The sequence below is a fragment of the Diabrotica virgifera genome, chromosome 8 (genome assembly GCF_917563875.1).
Source record: "Diabrotica virgifera virgifera chromosome 8, PGI_DIABVI_V3a".
NCBI lineage: Eukaryota > Metazoa > Arthropoda > Insecta > Coleoptera > Chrysomelidae > Diabrotica > Diabrotica virgifera.
This window is the reverse complement of record NC_065450.1, coordinates 31,388,460-31,408,574: the sequence shown is the minus strand read 5'-3', so window position 1 is coordinate 31,408,574 and position 20,115 is coordinate 31,388,460. Positions and strand designations below refer to the sequence as shown.

Here is a 20,115-nt window from a genome sequence, read left to right as displayed (position 1 = left end):
ACAGGTTGAAGAAGAAGAACACATCAGTGTTCTTCTTCAACCTGTGTTCGTCCACTGCTGGACATAGGCCTCTTCCATTTGCTTCGATCAGTTAATGTTGGTTAATGTGTATACTACTGGTGAAATACATGAGGTCTGTTCTTATAGCAATTCTAGAGCTTCACTATACAATACAATATCAATAATGAATAACCATTTTCAATTTCGTTGCAAAACGAAAACACAGCCGAACCATATTCTAGTCCAATCAGAGAGCGCTGCAAGCACCCCTACCGGTTTCGAAACTTATTAGTCTCTCATCAGGAGGCACATATGCTGCTCTCCCCGATCCAACCAAAACAAACCCCAGCGTGCAGTCCCGGATTGCAACGAACAAAATGGCATAGTTGCCCTAGCGGCACCTGCTAGCAAAAAGACTAAGTTTTCACTCTAATGGCATATAAAACAACATAATGCTATTCTACACCCCACCAGAATGAAAACAATGGGAACCTTCTCTGGTTACACATCCGAGGCTTCTACAATGGACCGTGATAGTCGTGACGTCAAAACGTCAAAAAAAGTTTTCCAAACACGTTGTGTCTAGGTACACGCTAAAATGTACGCAAATAAAAAAGTTAAACTTCATCAAGCTAGTGACTATTTAGCGTGGGCAGTGACTGTATATTTTGATACACGCTATTTTGTTATGTTTAGTGTTTGTTTGATAGAAAAATATTTATTATGACGTTTAATTCTACCTAACTCTTTTATTTGCGTACACGATAGCGTATACCTTAGACACAACGTGTTTGGAAAAATTTTGACGTTTTGACGTCACACTATCACGGTCCATTTGCAAGCCATACGGATGCTGAGACTAAGGAAGATGAGGGAATTCTACAATTTACAATTCACGTCCCATCTGCCCAGCGCGGTAAAGTTCCAACGAGAATGGTTCCCTTCATACTCCACACAGAGTAAATGTAAATCAAAAATGAATAACCATTTTCAATTTCGTTGCAAAACGAAAACACAGCCGAACCATATTCTAGTCCAATCAGAGAGCGCTGCAAGCACCCCTACCGGTTTCGAAACTTATTAGTCTCTCATCAGGAGGCACATATGCTGCTCTCCCCGATCCAACCAAAACAAACTCCAGCGTGCAGTCCTGGATTGCAACGAACGAAATGGCATAGATGCCCTAGCGGCAACTGCTAGCAAAAAGACTAAGTTTTTACTCTAATGGCATATAAAACAACATAATGCTATTCTACACCCCACCAGAATGAAAACAATGGGAACCTTCTCTGGTTACACCTCCGAGGCTTCTACAATTTGCAAGCCATACGGACGCTGAGACTAAGGAAGATGAGGGAATTCTACAATTTACAATTCACGTCCCATCTGCTCAGCGCGGTAAAGTTCCAACGAGAATGGTTCCCTTCATACTCCACACAGAGTAAATGTAAATCAAAAATGAATAACCATTTTCAATTTCGTTGCAAAACGAAAACACAGCCGAACCATATTCTAGTCCAATCAGAGAGCGCTGCAAGCACCCCTACCGTTTTCGAAACTTATTAGTCTCTCATCAGGAGGCACATATGCTGCTCTCCCCGATCCAACCAAAACAAACCCCAGCGTGCAGTCCCGGATTGCAACGAACGAAATGGCATAGATGCCCTAGCGGCAACTGTTAGCAAAAAGACAAGTTTTTGTACTCTAATGGCATATAAAATAGCATAATGCTATTCTACACCCCACCAGAATGAAAACAATGGGAACCTTCTCTGGTTACACCTCCGAGGCTTCTACAATTTGCAAGCCATACGGATGCTGAGACTAAGGAAGATGAGGGAATTCTACAATTTACAATTCAAGTCCCATCTGCTCAGCGCGGTAAAGTTCCAACGAGAATGGTTCCCTTCATACTCCACACAGAGTAAATGTAAATCAAAAATGAATAACCATTTTCAATTTCGTTGCAAAACGAAAACACAGCCGAACCATATTCTAGTCCAATCAGGCACATATGTTGCTCTCTCTGATCCAACTAAAACAAACCCCAGCGTGCATTCCCGGATTGCAACGAACGAAATGGCATAGATGCCCTAGCGGCAACTGCTAGCAAAAAGACTAAGTTTTCACTCTAATGGCATATAAAACAACATAATGCTATTCTACACCCCACCAGAATGAACAATATCAATACTTTTTATTAGTATGTATTAAGTATTGTAGGATTACATTCGTTTAAGTTATTTTATTTTATAGTAAACGCGAGCCGAAAGCCAGTTAAGTGGCATTTGCCTAATAATAAAAAAAAACGCGATAGATCTATAGGTTCAACATATCATGGCCAAGTGACAGTAGTCAGAAAGTCGGAGAAAAGTCGAGTTGACATTAAGACGCTGATGATAGGGGGCACACGGCCTTTTTCATCAGAATAAAGACGAACGACGAAATAAGATAGCATATTTTTGATATAAAGCCGTTTTAGATGTTCAGTGTTAATTACCGTTCACATTAGTTGTTACATTATCCTTGTAATTTACGAGTAAAGTATTTGCTGTATCCTAAAATCGACCTGTGACCAAAGAATCAACCCTAGACACCAGACAAACAGAAGATAAAAGCCTACAGTATTGTATTGGTTATGCCAATGAAGTATCGTATTGTGTATCGATATCGGCAATACTTTCTTATAAAAATGTATTGATATTGATATCAATACGATATAGATACAATACTTGATAAAATATCGACATAAAATGGATTAAATTAATAAAAAGAAAAATTCTTTATTTATTTATCACTATGTTTATTAAAAAAATCTCTTAAAATCTACAAGAAATAGGATAAACTACATTGTAACCTCACAAATATTATGTGTTCAGCTCTTCATCCACTTGTTCAGACAAATGATTTATTTGATACTTTTATCTTTTAAAGAGCATCTTTTATTCCTTATTACCAGCGCTGCTTCAGAAAAAAGCCGCTCGACTGGTACGGACGTCGCTTGGACACACAAAATATCCCCAGCCAATCGAGATAAAACGGGGAAAACATTGCTATAAGATTTCCACCACAATAAAATATTTGTGTCTGGTCCAGGTCTTGGAGATTGCATGCAAGTAGTTTTCAATTTCCTTTTCAAAAACATCGATGTTATCTGATGATTTTAAAAATAAAATATCGAAATTGATTGATTTATTGGGTTCATCGTCCTTCTCTCACGCACTAGTGGAGAGTATATGCGCTTGTGCGTCTTATAACTCTTATATCTTCTTCTTCTTCTTCAGGTGCCATCTCCGCTACGGAGGTTGGCAATCATCATAGCTATTTTAATTTTCGAGGCAGTAGCTCTAAATAGTTGTTTTGAGCTGCATCCAAACCATTCTCTCAGGTTCTTCAGCCATGAAATTCGTCTTCTGCCGATGCTTCTTCTGCCATCTATCTTTCCTTGCATTATGAGTCGCAGGATGCCATACTACTCGCCTCGCATGACATGTCCGAGATACTGTAGTTTTCTTTCTTTAATTGTAAGTTTAACTTCCTTCTCTTTACCTATTCTTCTCAGTACTTCATTGTTCGTAACTCTATCTACCCAGGAAACCCTCATAATTCTTCTATAGGTCCACATTTCAAAGGCGTTAAGTCGTCTCATTGTCTCTACATTTAACGTCCATGATTCCAGTCCATAGTATAGTACACTATATACGTAACATTTTGTTAGGCATACTTTAAGAGCTAATGTTAAATCTTTGCTACATAGGACCTTTTTCATTTTCATAAAATTAGAACGTGCTTTCTCGATTCTGACTTTGATTTCTGCAGTGTAGTCATTATTTTCGGTTATAAGTGTCCCTAGGTAAGTGTACTTTTTTACTCTTTCGATCTGCTGGCCCTCTACTATCAACTCTTATATAGTATGATATAATTGATCCAAATAATGGCATAACCCAGACATAAAAGGTGAAAGTTATCCTCCAACACCAAATTGTTCTATATGGTCCACATAATGTTCAGAAAAAAGTCACACCATTTTGAGCGTCGGGTTTGGAGGGGAGAGGGGGGAGAAATCGGTAAATTCGTAGTTTTTTAGGTTTTTCGTCAATATGTCTAAAACTATGCGGTTTGACATGAACAACCTTCTATACAAAAATGTTCTACATTAAATTTGCAATAAAAAAGTTGCTATCCATAATCCTTCTAAAATTAACGATTCCAAAGTTACGGAGGTAGGTAGTACAGTATAATTGGTCCAAAAAAGGCCTAACCCAGACATCTAAAGAAAAGTTTTCCTCCAACACCAAATTGTTCTATATGGTCCACATATTGTTCAGTAAAAAGTTCACCATTTTGAGCGTCCGGTTTGGGGGCAGATGTGGGAGAAGTCGGTAAATTAGTAGTTTTTTTACGTTTTTCGTCAATATTTCTAAAACTATGCTTTAGCGTAAACAACGGTCTATACAAAAATGTTCTACATACAATTTAAAACAAAAATGGTCCTATACATAATTGTTATAAAATCAACGGTTCCAGAGTTACGAAGGGTGAAAATTGGAGGTTTTCGATACTTTTTATATTATCTGGGCAATTGATGATGATTTTGGGTAGTTAGGTTGAAGTTTCTTCAAGGGCTTATCACTAACATATCATCGGCCACTGAAACAGCAAATTTTATTTACAAAACACAATCCTGTTAAAGAAAATTTCTATAAATTGCCCAAAGAATATAAAAAGTATCGAAAACCTCCACTTTTTACCCTCCGTAACTTTGGAACCGTTGATTTTATAACAATTATGTATGGACCTTTTTTGTTTCAAATTTCACGCAGAACATTTTTGTATAAAACATTGTTTACGCTAAAGCATAGTTTTAGAAATATTGACGAAAAACTTTAAAAATATTATTAATTTACCGACTTTTCCCACGCTCAAAATGGTGTAACTTTTTACTGAACAATATGTGGACCATATAGGACAATTTGGTGTTGAAGAAAAACTTTTACTTTGGATGTCTGGGTTAGGCCTTTTTTTTGACCAATTATACTATACTACCTACGTAACTTATGAACCGTTCATTTTAGAAGGATTATGCATAGGACCTTTTTTATTTCAAATTTAATGTAGAACATTTTTGTATAGAAGGTTGTTCATGCTAAACCGGATAGTTTTAGAAATATTGACGAAAAACGTAAAAAACTACGAATTTACCGATTTCTCCCCCCTCTCCCCCCAAACCCGACGCTCAAAATGGTGTGACTTTTCTGAACATTATGTGGACCATATAGAACAATTTGGTGTTGGATGATTACGATGATATAGAATATATGACAAGGAAATTAATAGAGGAGTACAAAAAAGGTGGTTTGGAAATAAACATAAAGAAGACCGAATATATGTGTATCGGTGGGACACAGCAGGACCTTACACTGGGGAATGGCGAAATTATTAAACATTGCGACGCATATAAATACCTTGGTATGACCATCACACAAGAAGGAAGCGTAGACCGGACGATAGAAGAAAGAAACAACCAGGGAAGAAAAGCAATTACCCTTCTCAATAGCATCCTCTGGGACCAGTCAATATCAAACAACAACAAACATAGAATATACAATACAATTGTTAAGAGTATAATCACTTACAGCAGTGAAGTATGGCAAATAAAAGAAAGATACAAGAGAAAACTTGAAGCAACAGAAATGGATTTCTGGAGGCGCTCAGCAGGAAAATCAAGATTAGAAAGGGTAACCAACAACAGAATTAGGGAAATAATGAATTTGAAACACACAATAGTAGATGACATTAGTACCAAACAGCTTAGATGGTATGGACACGTACAAAGAATGTCCGAAGAACGACTCCCGAAACAAATCCTAACGTGGACCCCTCATGGTAGACGAAAAAGAGGAAGACCCCGCCTGAGTTGGAGAGAAGGCATAAATCGAGAAATGAGAGAAAGAGAATTGGATGAAGACCTTTGGATGGACCGAAGTGAATGGCGACTAGGCATCGGAAGACGTAGGAGAACGTTTTAAAACCGATATATATATATATATATATATATATATATATATATATATATATGGTGTTGGATGATAACTTTCACTTTGGATGTCTGGGTTTGGGTCTAGTTATACCATACTATATAATAATTTAACTGTAAATAGGCCTTATGCAGCAGTCACGTGGTGTTTTATTTTTTTTGTCGATTTCGATATTCTCAATAATATAGAGTATTTTCAATAATATTGAGGCAAGCGTATCGACAATACAAGAGTATTGTATTGATTTCAGATAATGAGTATCGTATCGAAATTAATATTGTTAAGGTTTGTATTGTATCGGTATCGCATTGTTTTTCGATACGATATTAATACAATATCGATATTTTTATCGAATATCGTGAAGCTCTAAGCAATTTCGAAGAAGCAGCAGGCAAAAAGATGTGAGAACCAGAAGAAGAAAAAGAATACCTAAAAATTACCCCTAAGATATGAAAATGTTTTCTCCTGGTTTTTCAGCAGACGTTAAGTGCAAAAATGATCATGCTAAGTTCAATGATTATAGTTAGTGATCCTTCCAATTAAGTATTAATATCATTCTGATATCAAATATCGTCCATTTGCGACGACAGTGTAATATCTCGAAAACCTTGATTTTACAGTAAACGCTTTTTAAACTTTTAATCATACCTAGCTATTTAAGTATTGCGCAGATTTATAGAATTGTTAAACGGGCTCCACACTCTCGGCGAAGTTACTTCGCCAAAGTTGACCGAAGTCCGAAGTGCCTCTCTACACGCTCGTTCTACTTAGCGAGGAACACATTCAAGCGGTGCGGAAGTAGAACGAAGTTAGGCAAAGTTACACAAGGTGGCCGCCTACACTCTCGTACTTGTTGAACCTCGATCGACTTCGGCGAGATTGAAGTGCGGACATTAGAGTAAGTTTTAAAACAATTAATTATTATAATGATTCATGCCATAATAGTGTAAAATTATTAGCAGAATGCCTTAAATTTTTGAGTTAAAAACAGCCAGCGAACGTATCACATTGTTCATAAAAAAAGTATGATCTTCGATGTGCTAATATTAAATATCGCGTTGAAGATGATGAAATTATGTACTTCTATATGAAGTATATAATGATAAAACTCTATTGTTTAAAATAAAGTAAAAATAAGGTTTGGAAATAAAACAAAAATAGTAATATCTTTACACAATTTAATGTAATAATACAATCTTGAGATCAGCAACTTATATAAGTATAAGCCAAGCCGCACACCAAAGAAACATGAAACGAAAAACATGAAACATGAAACGAAAAACATGTTTCATGAAACTAAAACACTGCTAAAGAAATCTCAAAGTCCGCCTACCAATGAAACGAGTGTGATTCATGCTCATGACACATTTTTATTTTCGGAGAGTTTCATAAATGGCCGGACGTATATTTGTTTAGTAGTGGTTTATTTCCATGAAACGTAATTTACGTTTCATGTTTCTCTGATGTGCGGTCGGGCTAATAGTTAGGCACTTTGAATCACAAAAAACATAAAATATATTATTCTTACGAGAATATCCAATTATTACAAAATGTACCTACAGATATTTATATTTAAATGTAATATTTATATTTAAATATAAATATTGTAAAAATAAATATATAAAATATTATATATTTAATATATATAATATTATATATATATATATATATATATATATATATATATATATATATATATATATATATATATATATATATATATATATATAAACATAAGATGTAGATCTTTGAAACACACTCAGTGAACCAAAGATCCAAGGTTATTGGTTTAACGACCACTCGTACGAAATCAAATAGATGAAATAGAGAATGTGGAAAAATCCCCTTACGAACAATTCACACATCCACCATTTCGGGCTGGGAAAAATTTTTTGAATAGAATCAAAGATCCAAACACCAGTTCTTAGAAATGTGTTTCGCCCTCTTCAACCTCTCTGGGCTCGTCGGTAAAGACAAGAGGTTGAATATCTTTAGACACATTCTAATCAAAAAACAACATTCGAGACCTAGACATAGAAGGTGCGTAAGTCTACGGCAAATAATTACCGACGAGCCCAGAGAGGTTGAAGAGGGCGAAACACATTTCTAAGAACTGGTGTTTGGATCTTTGATTCTATTCAAAAAATTTTTCCCAGCCCGAAATGGTGGATGTGTGAATTGTTCGTAAGGGGATTTTTCCACATTCTCTATTTCATCTATTTGATTTCGTACGAGTGGTCGTTAAACCAATAACCTTGGATCTTTGGTTCACTGAGTGTGTTTCAAAGATCTACATCTTATGTTTTTAAACATATATTTTACTTACTTTAAGTAATTAGGGAATTAAAACTTGAGACTGTCATTGTCGGATTTGCCGTAGACTTACGCACCTTCTATGTCTAGGTCTCGAATGTTGTTTTTTGATTAGAATGTGTCTAAAGATATTCAACCTCTTGTCTTTACCGACGAGCCCAGAGAGGTTGAAGAGGGCGAAACACATTTCTAAGAACTGGTGTTTGGATCTTTGATTCTATTCAAAAAATTTTTCCCAGCCCGAAATGGTGGATGTGTGAATTGTTCGTAAGGGGATTTTTCCACATTCTCTATTTCATCTATTTATATATATATATATATATATATATATATATATATATATATATAATATTATATATTTAATATATATAATATTATATATTATTTAATATATTATATAAATATTATATATTTAATATATAAAATGTACCTACAGATATTTATATTTAAATATAACCTGCCAAAGCAAGATATTTCTACTATCGTCAGATTAAAAACTCGACACTGGAAATATGAGGCACATCTGCACAAATTAGGAATAATTAATTCATCAGTATGTTTTTGTGATAATGTTTCGATTAGAGATTTAAACCATATTTTCTTGGAATGCAAAATTAACGAGAGATATATAAATCAATTATATTACAATTTACGACAAACACAAGTTCATTTTCCAATTAGTATAGAATATCTACTAAGTTGTCATAAAATGGAAATATTTAAATTACTCATAAACTACTTGAAAGAAACAAATATAATCATTTAAGTGAAATACGTATAAATATAACAAAACTAATAAATTGAGGTAAAAATAAAATAAAAATCTGTGGCTAACGGACTCGCATCCAAGCCATTTTTTCACACACACACACACACACACACATACAGATTGAAAACTATTATGGTATGCGTAAGATAATTTACGATAAAGGAGACACTTATTAAACATTATAATTATGTCAAAACTATTAATAAACCGTCATTTCAAGTATGTAACTATCAGTCTTCAAAGTTAAGATACAGTAATACCATAAACAAAACTCAATAATACAAAAAGTAAACAAATTAGTTTAAAACACAGAAAATATTAGTATGAAAATAAAAATAGCAAAACTACAAACTTTCGTAAAAACCTTTGTAATTTTTCCTTTCGGCTAAACCAGGTTTTCTATCGAAAGCTTTCTTACGGCGGAAGGTAAAATCACTCTTCTTTTTTATTACAACAGCCCTTTTGAACACTTTGGCGGCGTAATAAGTTTTAAAATATAATGCTTCGGGCTCATCTTTCACGACTTTAATACAGTAGGAAAAATTAAAGAATACCCATGAACGAACATATAAAACACGCTGTATTTTAGGTTTATTGCAATGCCAGTATATATTATTGAACTAAAAAAATAAAATTAAATAATAAAACACCAATTTCGCAAAAAAGTACAAGAGTCTTGCAGGTTGGTCTTGGTCTTGCGTAGTCTTGCAAGGTTCGGTCTTGGTCTTGGTCTTGAATACCTGGTCTTGGTTTTGGTCTTGCAAACCAAAAGGCGGTCTTGGTCCTGGTCTTGCTGCAAGACCAAGACCACAAGACCAGTCTCGCTCATCACTACAACCAATCCTTTAGGAGTATGGATAGGCCCAGATCTCAACTGCCTTTTTGTTTGTCGTTCGATTTGTGAGTGAACCGAATCACCCTCGTTTTGGGTATGACCCTTAATAAGATATTTATGGGTTATTGTTTTAATATTAGGGTATTTTTGAACAGCATATAAATACATAGCCATCATAAATTTATTTTTATGCTGTCCATCACAGTTGTCTAAATAAAACACAACGTCAACTGGCTTGTCCCCATCCGATAATTTCTGAGGGTATTTAAAAACGCAAACGCAAAACAGGCAAAAAAACTGCGACCACAATAACAGGTAATTAGGTTTGTTCTAGCGTCAGTTTCAAACGGTTTGAAACCATCAGGAACAGGCGCATTTGTTTGATGGCGTTCAAGCAAACAGATTACTAGTTTGAAACTACTGGTCGGGCGTTCTAACGACAGTAAATTTTGATTTGGAAACTGGCGTCAAACGGTCAAAAGAGTTTGCGGATTTCGTCCGGATTTTAAGTGTGTGCGTTGCGCAGTGGAATTATTTGTTTGACGTTTACAAATTTTAAATGAAAGTAATAGGTTTTGACTATGTTACTTAACATTATTTACGTTTATAATATTAAATTTTAATATTTAGCATAAATCTTGTAAATTTGGATGCTTATAAGAAAAATGTATTTCTAATCTAACCTCAAAATTATAAATAAAAACCAACAATTTGATGTTGGTATTTTACTCAGATAAAAAAGCGTTCTAGCAAAAAACAATTTGTTAACAGTTTGTGGATGGAACATGCGCAATAAAGCAGTACAGTAATTTGGTGTCAAACCATTCAAAACTACATTCTATTGTCCTTTTCATGATCATTTTTCAGTGCGTCACAAATGATAGGAAAAAGGGTAAGTTCGTGATAATACACATTTATTCTTGTTCTCATGATCATTTTTCAGTGCGTCATTAATTATGACGTCATATACTGTATTGGGTGTGTCGAGACTTATTTCATGTAATTATTGACGAATCTGACAGATGCAAGAATCGTACTTAGCCATAGGTGAAAAGCTTGTGGAATTAAACTAATTAGTAATTTAGTAGATTTGATTTTTACACAATATGTTAACATGTAGGTATTTTTTATAAAGGGGAATAAAATTAAAAAGTAAACAATATTGTTAATTAAATTTATAAATATGGAAACATTAAAAAATGACACAAAACTATCCATAAACTGTGTTTTTATCTTCTTCTCTAGGTGCTGTCTCCGCTTCAAAAGTTGGCAATCATCAGAGCGATCTTTATTTCTGAAACCGCGGCTCTAAATAATTCATTGTTATTACATCCAAACCAGTTCCTAAGGTTCTTCAGCCATGAGTTACGTCTCCTTACTATGGATCTTTTTCTTGCATAATGACCTGGAGTATTAGAATATATTTATTCTAACGAACTAAATTCTAAACCAAAATACAAAACCAACTTTTAACGAACTAAATTCTAAACCAAAACACAAAATAATGCACAAAAACGTTGTGAAACACAAGGGAAGTCGAATTCGAAATTTCAAAATGACAGGTACACAAAATACTGACCTGAATAATAACCGTCACTTGACTCTTTGACACTTCTAAAAAATGGCCAAAATGGACGAAGTTTTCGTCAAATGTTCGTAATACGTGTATTTGATTGGCTAGAAAAAACGCGCATTCTAAATATCAAAGAATCAAACGTAGGTTAGGAATAGACATCTTATGTATATAACCATTGTAATGCTGCATTATTTTTGTGTTTAATCACGGAGCTACCGCTTTTTCCGTCTCATCTAACTTATGCATTAGAGAGAAATCGAAAAACTGTGACGCACTGAAAAATGATCATGAGAACAAGTATATGACATTTATTCTAACATGACATTTTAGTTAAATCTGACAGTTGTCACATTTTATTTTCAATTTAGAATAAAAACAAATCAAATGTGTTTCTTGCATTTATAAAATGGTATTTTCTTTGATTTGTATAGTCTTATAAATTATACAGATTATATTTGTAATATTATTATCTAATTAAAAAAAAAATATTTTTTTTAATTATGGCGCCATCTATCGACAACTAGAATAATCACAGAACTAGAAGTAATCACCGACGTGCCTTTTTTCTGTCACATACAATTTAATGCTTTAGAAAGAAATCGAAAAACTGTGACGCACTGAAAGATGATCATGAGAAAAAGAATAGGGCTTTTCATTCACTGTCATTTGTTTCGAGCTTCTGTCATGTGTCACATAATATTAATATATCTACGTCATACGTTATTGATATATACCAATGATACAAATCAAAGACGTATGAACTAGATATATTAATATTATGTGACACATGACAGAAGCTCGAAACAAATGACAGTCGATGAAAAGCCCTATAGAACAAACCTAATAAATATCTGAACTGTTATTTTGTCGTCGCCACCTAGATCGCTTAATGAGAAAGCGCTACACTGTGATATTTGTTCTCTTTCTTTCATTGTGGCGCCAATTTTAAAGTAAAAATACCACGGTTTTGCTGGTAAACAAATCGCGATACGGAGTTTACGAATTTCTATATTGGAAAAAAATGCAATTTTCGAAATATCACAGTGTCCTCGCAAATTGACGATATCTTAAATCATAGAACTTTATCTAATATTTTACTTTCTCAGTTCATACATAAGTGTTATATAATGAATAGATTTGATGATCTTTGCCTGCTAAATTTATCAAAATAAGTATTATATAAAAAACCTTAGTTTATTTGTATTTTTAGGTTGTTATTCCGGAATTTATTGCTTAATCCAACTTATTTAGACTTTGTGCTTACTCAACTATTTACGATCACGGAATTGTGAATTAATATTCTAAAATAAATTATTTATTTTTAATATGACTAGATATATTTTGTAAGATTGCCTATGTCACGCCTGTGAATTTTGACTGCATTTTGTAATCACATTTTTGGTTTTAATGACTCAGATGTTGATACTGAAATTAAATTTATCTTTGTCAGGGTTATACGAAATTCTTACAATACGGGGTAGCTTCAAAAGTTTGGAGATGTGACAGCATCGTTGATTGACATTATGGCAAATCTGACTTCAGCACCGTAAAGTTAAATGTATTGAACTATAGTCCAAGAAACGAAATTAACTATTCTAAATGGGAAATAAGCCACAATTTAACTAAAAAATAATTTTATTAACGTTTTGACGTCCACATCGGACGTCGTTGTCAAAATAGAAAATATTAATAAATTAAACAAAAATGTTGTTGCTTAGTCAAAAATTCTTCTAATAATTTAATTTAATCTGACTCATTTATATCGGCATTTTAGACATATATTATAAATTTTAAAGTAGAAGACTGGATTGCCAATATTTATGAGTTGCATCCTGGGACGACTTTACTGAAAGACAGTTCATTCGATTACATAAAATCAACCCCAACTCAAGAATATCCGTCACAAAAAATCATAGTATGTGATCTGTCTTTAAAAAGACAACCACATGCAACGGTGACCGTAAAATTCTCATGTTAGAGATTCCATAGTAAATTTAAATAGAAAATTTTACTGTCACCGTTGCATGTGGTTGTCTTTTTAAAGGCAGAATTATCTGCAAGAGCCTTTTCAGTACTTGCATAGAAAAGCCTTAAAAGGCTGAAAAAAAAAACATAAGGATCTGGTCAGAAGAACTAAAAAGCTACAACTTAATAAATATGGAGAAAACTAAAGTAATGACAATAGCCAACTAAGAAGCAAATGTAAATATTGAAATCGAAGGGCAAAAAGTTGAGCAAGTAGACGTCTTTAAGTATTTGGGAATAATGGTAAACAAGAAAGGTACACAAGAAGATGAAATTGGAAACAGAATAAAATTGGCAACGAGAACTTATTATTCACTGTATAAAAATTTCCTAAACAAAAAGGAAATATCGAGTAAAACCAAAATGACAGTATATAAAACCGTATGTATGCCAATTACAATATATGGGGCAGAAAACTGGGTACTGAATGACAGACAAAGAAAAAGATTACAAGCTACAGAAATGAGATACTTAGGAAAGTGGTGGGAGCAAGAAGATTAGACAAAAGAAGAAACGAAGATATAAGACTTGAACTACAGGTAAAATCGCTCAACGAAAAAGTTAAAGAAAATAAGTTAAAATGGGCTGGACACATGATGAGAATGAGTGGTGACAGACAAGTGAAAATAGCATGCAAGGCCAAAGCAGTGGGTAAAAGCACCAGGGGCAGACCAAGTAAAAGCTGGGACACTAGTGTCAACGAAATACTTAAGAAAAGAGGAACATCGTGGCAAGAAGCAAAAGTTTTAGCATCAGATAGGAAGAAGTAGTGGCGTAAATTTGCAGAGAGTAGCATATAATGGAAGAAACCTCGACACCTATGGGTAAAAGAGGCAATCGATTATGCATGTATGTATGTAATATAAATGAGTAAGCTTTTCGAGAGTATTTGTGTTTAATATAGTTGCATTAGTTTCTGTGAGCAGTGTGTGAGCAATAATATAATCTTTTTACTTTTTTTTTCAGGTTAATTCTTTAAATGAAGAAGTACTTAAAGAAATTGAATCATTGCTTCCCAAAATTCAAAATGATTCCCAAATTCAAGCAGCCGTTATCATTTCCGGAAAACCGGGAGTCTTCATTGCAGGAGCAGATGTTAATATGCTGGAAACGTGGAATGATGCCGATGAGGGTATGCAGAACTGCCTCCGAGGACATAAACTTTTACAAGATATCGAGGACAGCAAAAAGCCATTCATTTCAGCTATTCAAGGATCATGCTTTGGTTTAGGCGCCGAATTGGCTTTGGCCACGCATTACAGAATCGGCGTTAAAGATAAGAAGACCTCTATCGCACTACCAGAAATTATGCTGGGTCTTCTTCCAGGTAAGTTACTGTAAATTTTCAGTATCAGCACAGTAGAGTGTCTATAACTCTTTTATATTCAGATCAGGGGCTCTATTCTCGAGTTCACTTACATACTGTAGCTTGCATTCGACATATCTCGATTGTCTGCCCTTGCAATCGAGATTGCTATTCTCGAAATTCCTTGTTCGACGTATGTCGAATGATTAGCATCGAGCGGTGGTGACCCACTTGACATTTTCTCGACATCGACATAGGTATCTTCTTCTTCACGTGCCATCTCCGCGACGGAGGTTGGCAATCATCATGGCTATTCTGATCTTAGATGCTGCTGCTCTAAACAGTTCGGTTGATGTGCATCCGTACCATTCCCTAAAGTTACGCAACCACGAAATTCGTCTCCTTCCTACACTTCTCTTGCCCTGGATTTTCACCTGTATAATCAACTGAAGTATGTTGTATCTCTCATTACGCATAACATGCCCCAGGTACTGCAGCTTTCGTGTCTTGATGGTTTCCAATATTTCCAGTCTTTTGTTGACTCCTCTCATGACTTCGTTGTTTGTTATATGCTCGGTCCATGATATCTTCAGGATTCTTCTATACACCCACAGTTCAAAAATAGGTGTACGCGTAGACAAATTTGGTAATAATTGGAGGTTAAATCCTAAAATGAACCTCTGGTTATACACAAGGGTTTAAGCCCATGATAACTTACGGTTCAGTGGCGTGGTGGAACAAACCGCAACAGTCCGGGGCGATTCGATTGATCAGTAGCACACAAAGGCTTGCATGCTTGAGTGTTACAGGAGCCATGAGAACAGCCCCAACGGACGCGCTAGAAGTTCTGCTAAACCCACCACCTCTGCATATATACATACAGAGTGAAGCCAGATCAACAGTACATCGGTTGATCCAGGGCAAAGCTCCAATAAGTATGATGCAGGGAGCTGATAACTTAAGGCTATACCAGGATATAAAGGCAGACCCTGTTCTAGGAATGCCTGTAGACCGAATGGTTACGAGGTATAGTTTTAACAAAAATTTTCAAATTACAATACCAAAAAGAGAGGACTGGGAAACTGGTCCGCCGATAACGGCAAACTCAATATGGTATACGGACGGCTCCAAAACCGGTATAGGTACAGGTGCTGGAATATATGGCATAAAACCAAGGACGGAAGTCCGGGTATGTCTAGGAACATACGCGACCGTATTTCAAGCCGAAGTAGCTGCTATACAAAGGTGCGCTATGGAACTAATCAGCCGAAATCTAGATAACGACTCCACCGTTATCTATTCGGATAGTCAAGCGGCTCTAAAGGCTCTCAGTTCTGTACAGGTCGATTCATGGCTGGTTTGAATGTCCTCTCTCAGGTGGGAAGTCCAAACAGGTTGACACTTGCCTGGGTGCCGGGACATAAGGGTCATCGTGGCAACGAGAAGGCCGATGAATTGGCCCGAGAAGGCGCATCTACGCCACTGGTTAGTCCGGAACCCTTCTTTGGAATCGCAAATACGATAAAAAGAGCAGCTATACACAAATGAGTGCAACAGAAGTCTCTTGAATGGTGGAACAACTCCCCAGGACAGAGGCAGGTCAAACAGTTCATCAAAGGACATTCGGCTAAATTTACAGCAGACTTACTTTCGCGCAGTCGTAGCACTGTCAGAATGATAGTGGGTCTGCTGACTGGACACTGTAGACTCAATAGACACTTAAGTCTCATAGGCCTGACAGAAGAGGACACCTGTCGGTTCTGTCTGGAAGAAGAGGAAACCGCTCTACACGTTCTGTGTCATTGCGAAGGTCTTGCACGAGTGCGGTTTCTAGAACCGGAAGCACATAGGAAAAGGTACAAGAAATGAAGGAAAACGGGATGTGATTGAATATTGTAGAATTCTTTCCGTTTTCTATTTCGTCGTCTCTTTGCCTTGTAAATTGTAGAAGGCAGAGGTGCAGGATGTTAACAAAGAATGGTTCTAATTAAGGAAGGTTTCTAGATTTAAATTAGTGTATATTGTAATGTATTCTGTATCTGAGACCTTAATATTTTCTATTGTTTTACAAAATATTTTGTGGTTCTACCTCTACATCCATAAAACAATCGGTTTTCCTTCGTCTTTATTCGTCCTGGTCTCCTTCGTTTACAGTTCAAAATTCTAGCATTCTAAACCAATTTCAAAGTTCATCTCAGGTTTTTCGTAGAACGGCTTGTTAAAATTCATAACCAATTGAAAATTCGAATTTCTACCAATAGATTCTATAAGAAAACAATGCAAACTTAATTTCGCAAAAATTGGATTATATGAGTTATGATTTAAGCTCGCTTATATTATGTCTTTTGTGACGGGTAGCTCTATTAGACACTAGATTACGTAAAACGCAAGTTTACAATTTGCTTCTATACAATACGTGCAATAAAAATACGAATCCTTTTAAGTAAAATAAACGGATTGAGATCATAGACGCTGAAACAGAAATAAATATTAGCGGCGTTCGGATAGGTAGGATGAAAGAAGGTCTTTGTCAATATTCTCTCTATAAGATTGGACTTAGTTCTCGTCGCTCTGCATGGCATTTTAAACTATCGACAGATATTCTATTTCTAGCGCGCATGAATGGTAGTGGTCCGTTGTTGGTGGGAGTAGGGGCACACAGAGAGCTAGCACTTAACAAGCGATTACGTGTCCGGCGGCGTTATCGTTACACTTTCTCTATGCTATTTCTTGTATAATCCCATAGCTACTAGTTTTCTTGTTTGATATGGCTTGTGATTCACACAAACATATTTCTTTTTTTTAGGTTGTGGTGGCACACAACGACTTCCTCGGTTACTGTCTCTACCAAATGCCATGGACCTCATTTTAACAGGAAAAGCGTTAAGAGCAGATAAAGCGAAAAAGATGGGCGTATTAGATCTTCTAGTCGACCCTTTGGGCCCCGGATTGGATACTCCCGAAGCAAATACCGCTAAATATCTCGAAACAGTGGCTATTGGTGTAGCTAAGGATTTGGCATCCGGAAAATTGGTACCTAAAAGAGAGAAAAGCCTAACAGATAAAATCTTAGCGTATGCATTGCAATTCAATTTTGTCAAAGACCAAGTATTTAGTAAAGCAAAGAAGCAAGTAATGAAACAGACTCAGGGATTATATCCAGCACCTTTAAAGGTAAGTTTGAAATCTCAATAAATTCATGAATAATTTCAGCCCATGCGATTTTTGTACCCATGTTTTCCTTGCGAAATGTTGAGTTCATAACAGAGTCGAGGAAATAAAGCTCAAAAAATGGCAAAACCTCGCAATTTTTTCGTCCAGCATCGATTTGTACACAAATTTGGAATTAGGCTCATTACACCCTCTAGTTCATTTTCTATATTGAGCCGTTGTACGCTTTTGGTTTTTAAGGGTGAAAACTACCCCTAATTGTAAAAAATTATAAAATAACATTTTAAACTTTAATATTGTCAACATTTGGTTCTTATTAGTTACATAATGATTGTTTTATGCTTTAAGATATACTATCATAATATTTCAACCCTTAAAACCACCCTTATTGGCGGCTATATATAAAAAATTTACTTATCCTAAAGAATAATTTCGGCTTGCATCGATTTACATAAAAATTTGGGATTAGGATCATCTCACCCTGTACTTCATATTCTATATCATGCCCAAGGGCGTTGATTATTTTTAGGGGTGTAAACTACCCCTTATTGTCAAAAATTATATAAAAACATTGTAAACTTTAATATGGGTAAAATTTGGTTTTGATTGGTTAAATAATGATTGTTTTATACTTTATAATATAATATCATACTATTTCAACCCTTAAAAACCACCCTTAATAACATATACATATAATACAGTTTTTATAAGTAGATGTTTTAATAGATCTATACAGAAAAAAAGTAGAATTAAAGACTACAAAATTATTTATTTACACAAAAATACGAATTTTCAAATACACACACCGGCAAAATTAGCCGAACACCTTAAAAATGGGATATGTTTGATGCCTCGAATTTCCTAAACCTGTTGTTCGATTTGAGTGATTCTTTTAGTATGTTATGCCTTATTATTTAAGAATATCGGTGTAATAATATTGTTGCTAGATAGGTAAATGTCATTTTATACCGTGTGTAACAATCATACTGTGTTTTTTTCTTAAAGTTCGGAACACCCTATGGAATATTCCAGCATATATAAAATATTAAAATTAAAACTCGATTGTAGACTTATGCTTTCTTAACATTTTCTTTTTTGATTCATTTGCTTATGTTTAAAAATAAAAAAGTTATGTGCTTTAACAACTAGCCATGTTTTTTATCAATAAATCCTCATAGTAGGGGAGGAAAGTATGCTAAATTTGCAATTACTCGAGTGTTATTGGGACCTATTCGATTGTGAAGAGTGCTAAAACCAAAAAAGTTGAGTTAAGTTTTCCATAAAGTGTGGGACTCTCAATTTTTTAATTTAATTTTCAATTTCCACCAATCGTTTTTTCCGATTATAGCGCCATCTATCCATACCTAATAGGAAAAAATGTTGCGAATAAAAGTTGCTTATTTTTACGTCAAGGATCCAAATCTGCAATAAAAATTGGGGGCTCCTATTTAATATTTCAATGTAACCCCCCACCCCACCTCCGTGGGGGGTCGTGTTTGGTGCCATTCGGTAGATTTTTGAAAAATATTGTATAGGTGTATTTTGCAGTTTTACGATCTGATATCCATTTCGCAAAATATCGCAGGGTTCGTATTTATAATTTTTAAGTTACCCCCCACTCCTCTCCGTGGGGTGTCACGAGCCCTCACGGAGGTGGGGTGGGGGATTTAATTTAAAATCTTAAATAGGAGCCTGCAATTTTTATTGCAGATTTGGATTCTTTAAGTAAAAATAAGCAAATTTTATTCGACACATTTTTTCGAAATATGGATAGATAGCGCTATAATCGGAGAAAAATGATTGTTTCAAATGGAAAATTAAATTAAAAAATGAAAAGTCCCCCACTTTATGGAAAACTTAACTTAACCTCTTTCTGATTTTAGCACATACTCTTCATAATCCAGTAGGTCCCCATAACGCTCGAGTAACTGCAAATTTAGTATACTTTCCTCCTCTACTATGAGGATTTATTGATGAAAAACATGGATAGTTGTTAACGCACATAACTTTTTTATTATCTCACATAAGTAAATGAATCAAAAAGGAAAATGTTAAGCAAGCCTAAGGGACCCTAATCGGGAC

The 20,115-nt window shown here is 35.0% G+C and overlaps 1 protein-coding gene across 1 annotated transcript in view; it reads left to right on the top strand.

The window, feature by feature from the left end:
* Window positions 1-20,115, top strand: part of LOC126890443 (trifunctional enzyme subunit alpha, mitochondrial) — a 59,143-nt gene that overhangs the window by 4,882 nt on the left and 34,146 nt on the right. Inside the window, exons 3-4 of the mRNA XM_050659387.1 lie at window positions 14,523-14,883; window positions 17,669-18,036. Of these exons, the coding sequence (XP_050515344.1) occupies window positions 14,523-14,883; window positions 17,669-18,036 (729 nt within the window). The remainder of the gene's footprint in view (window positions 1-14,522; window positions 14,884-17,668; window positions 18,037-20,115) is intronic.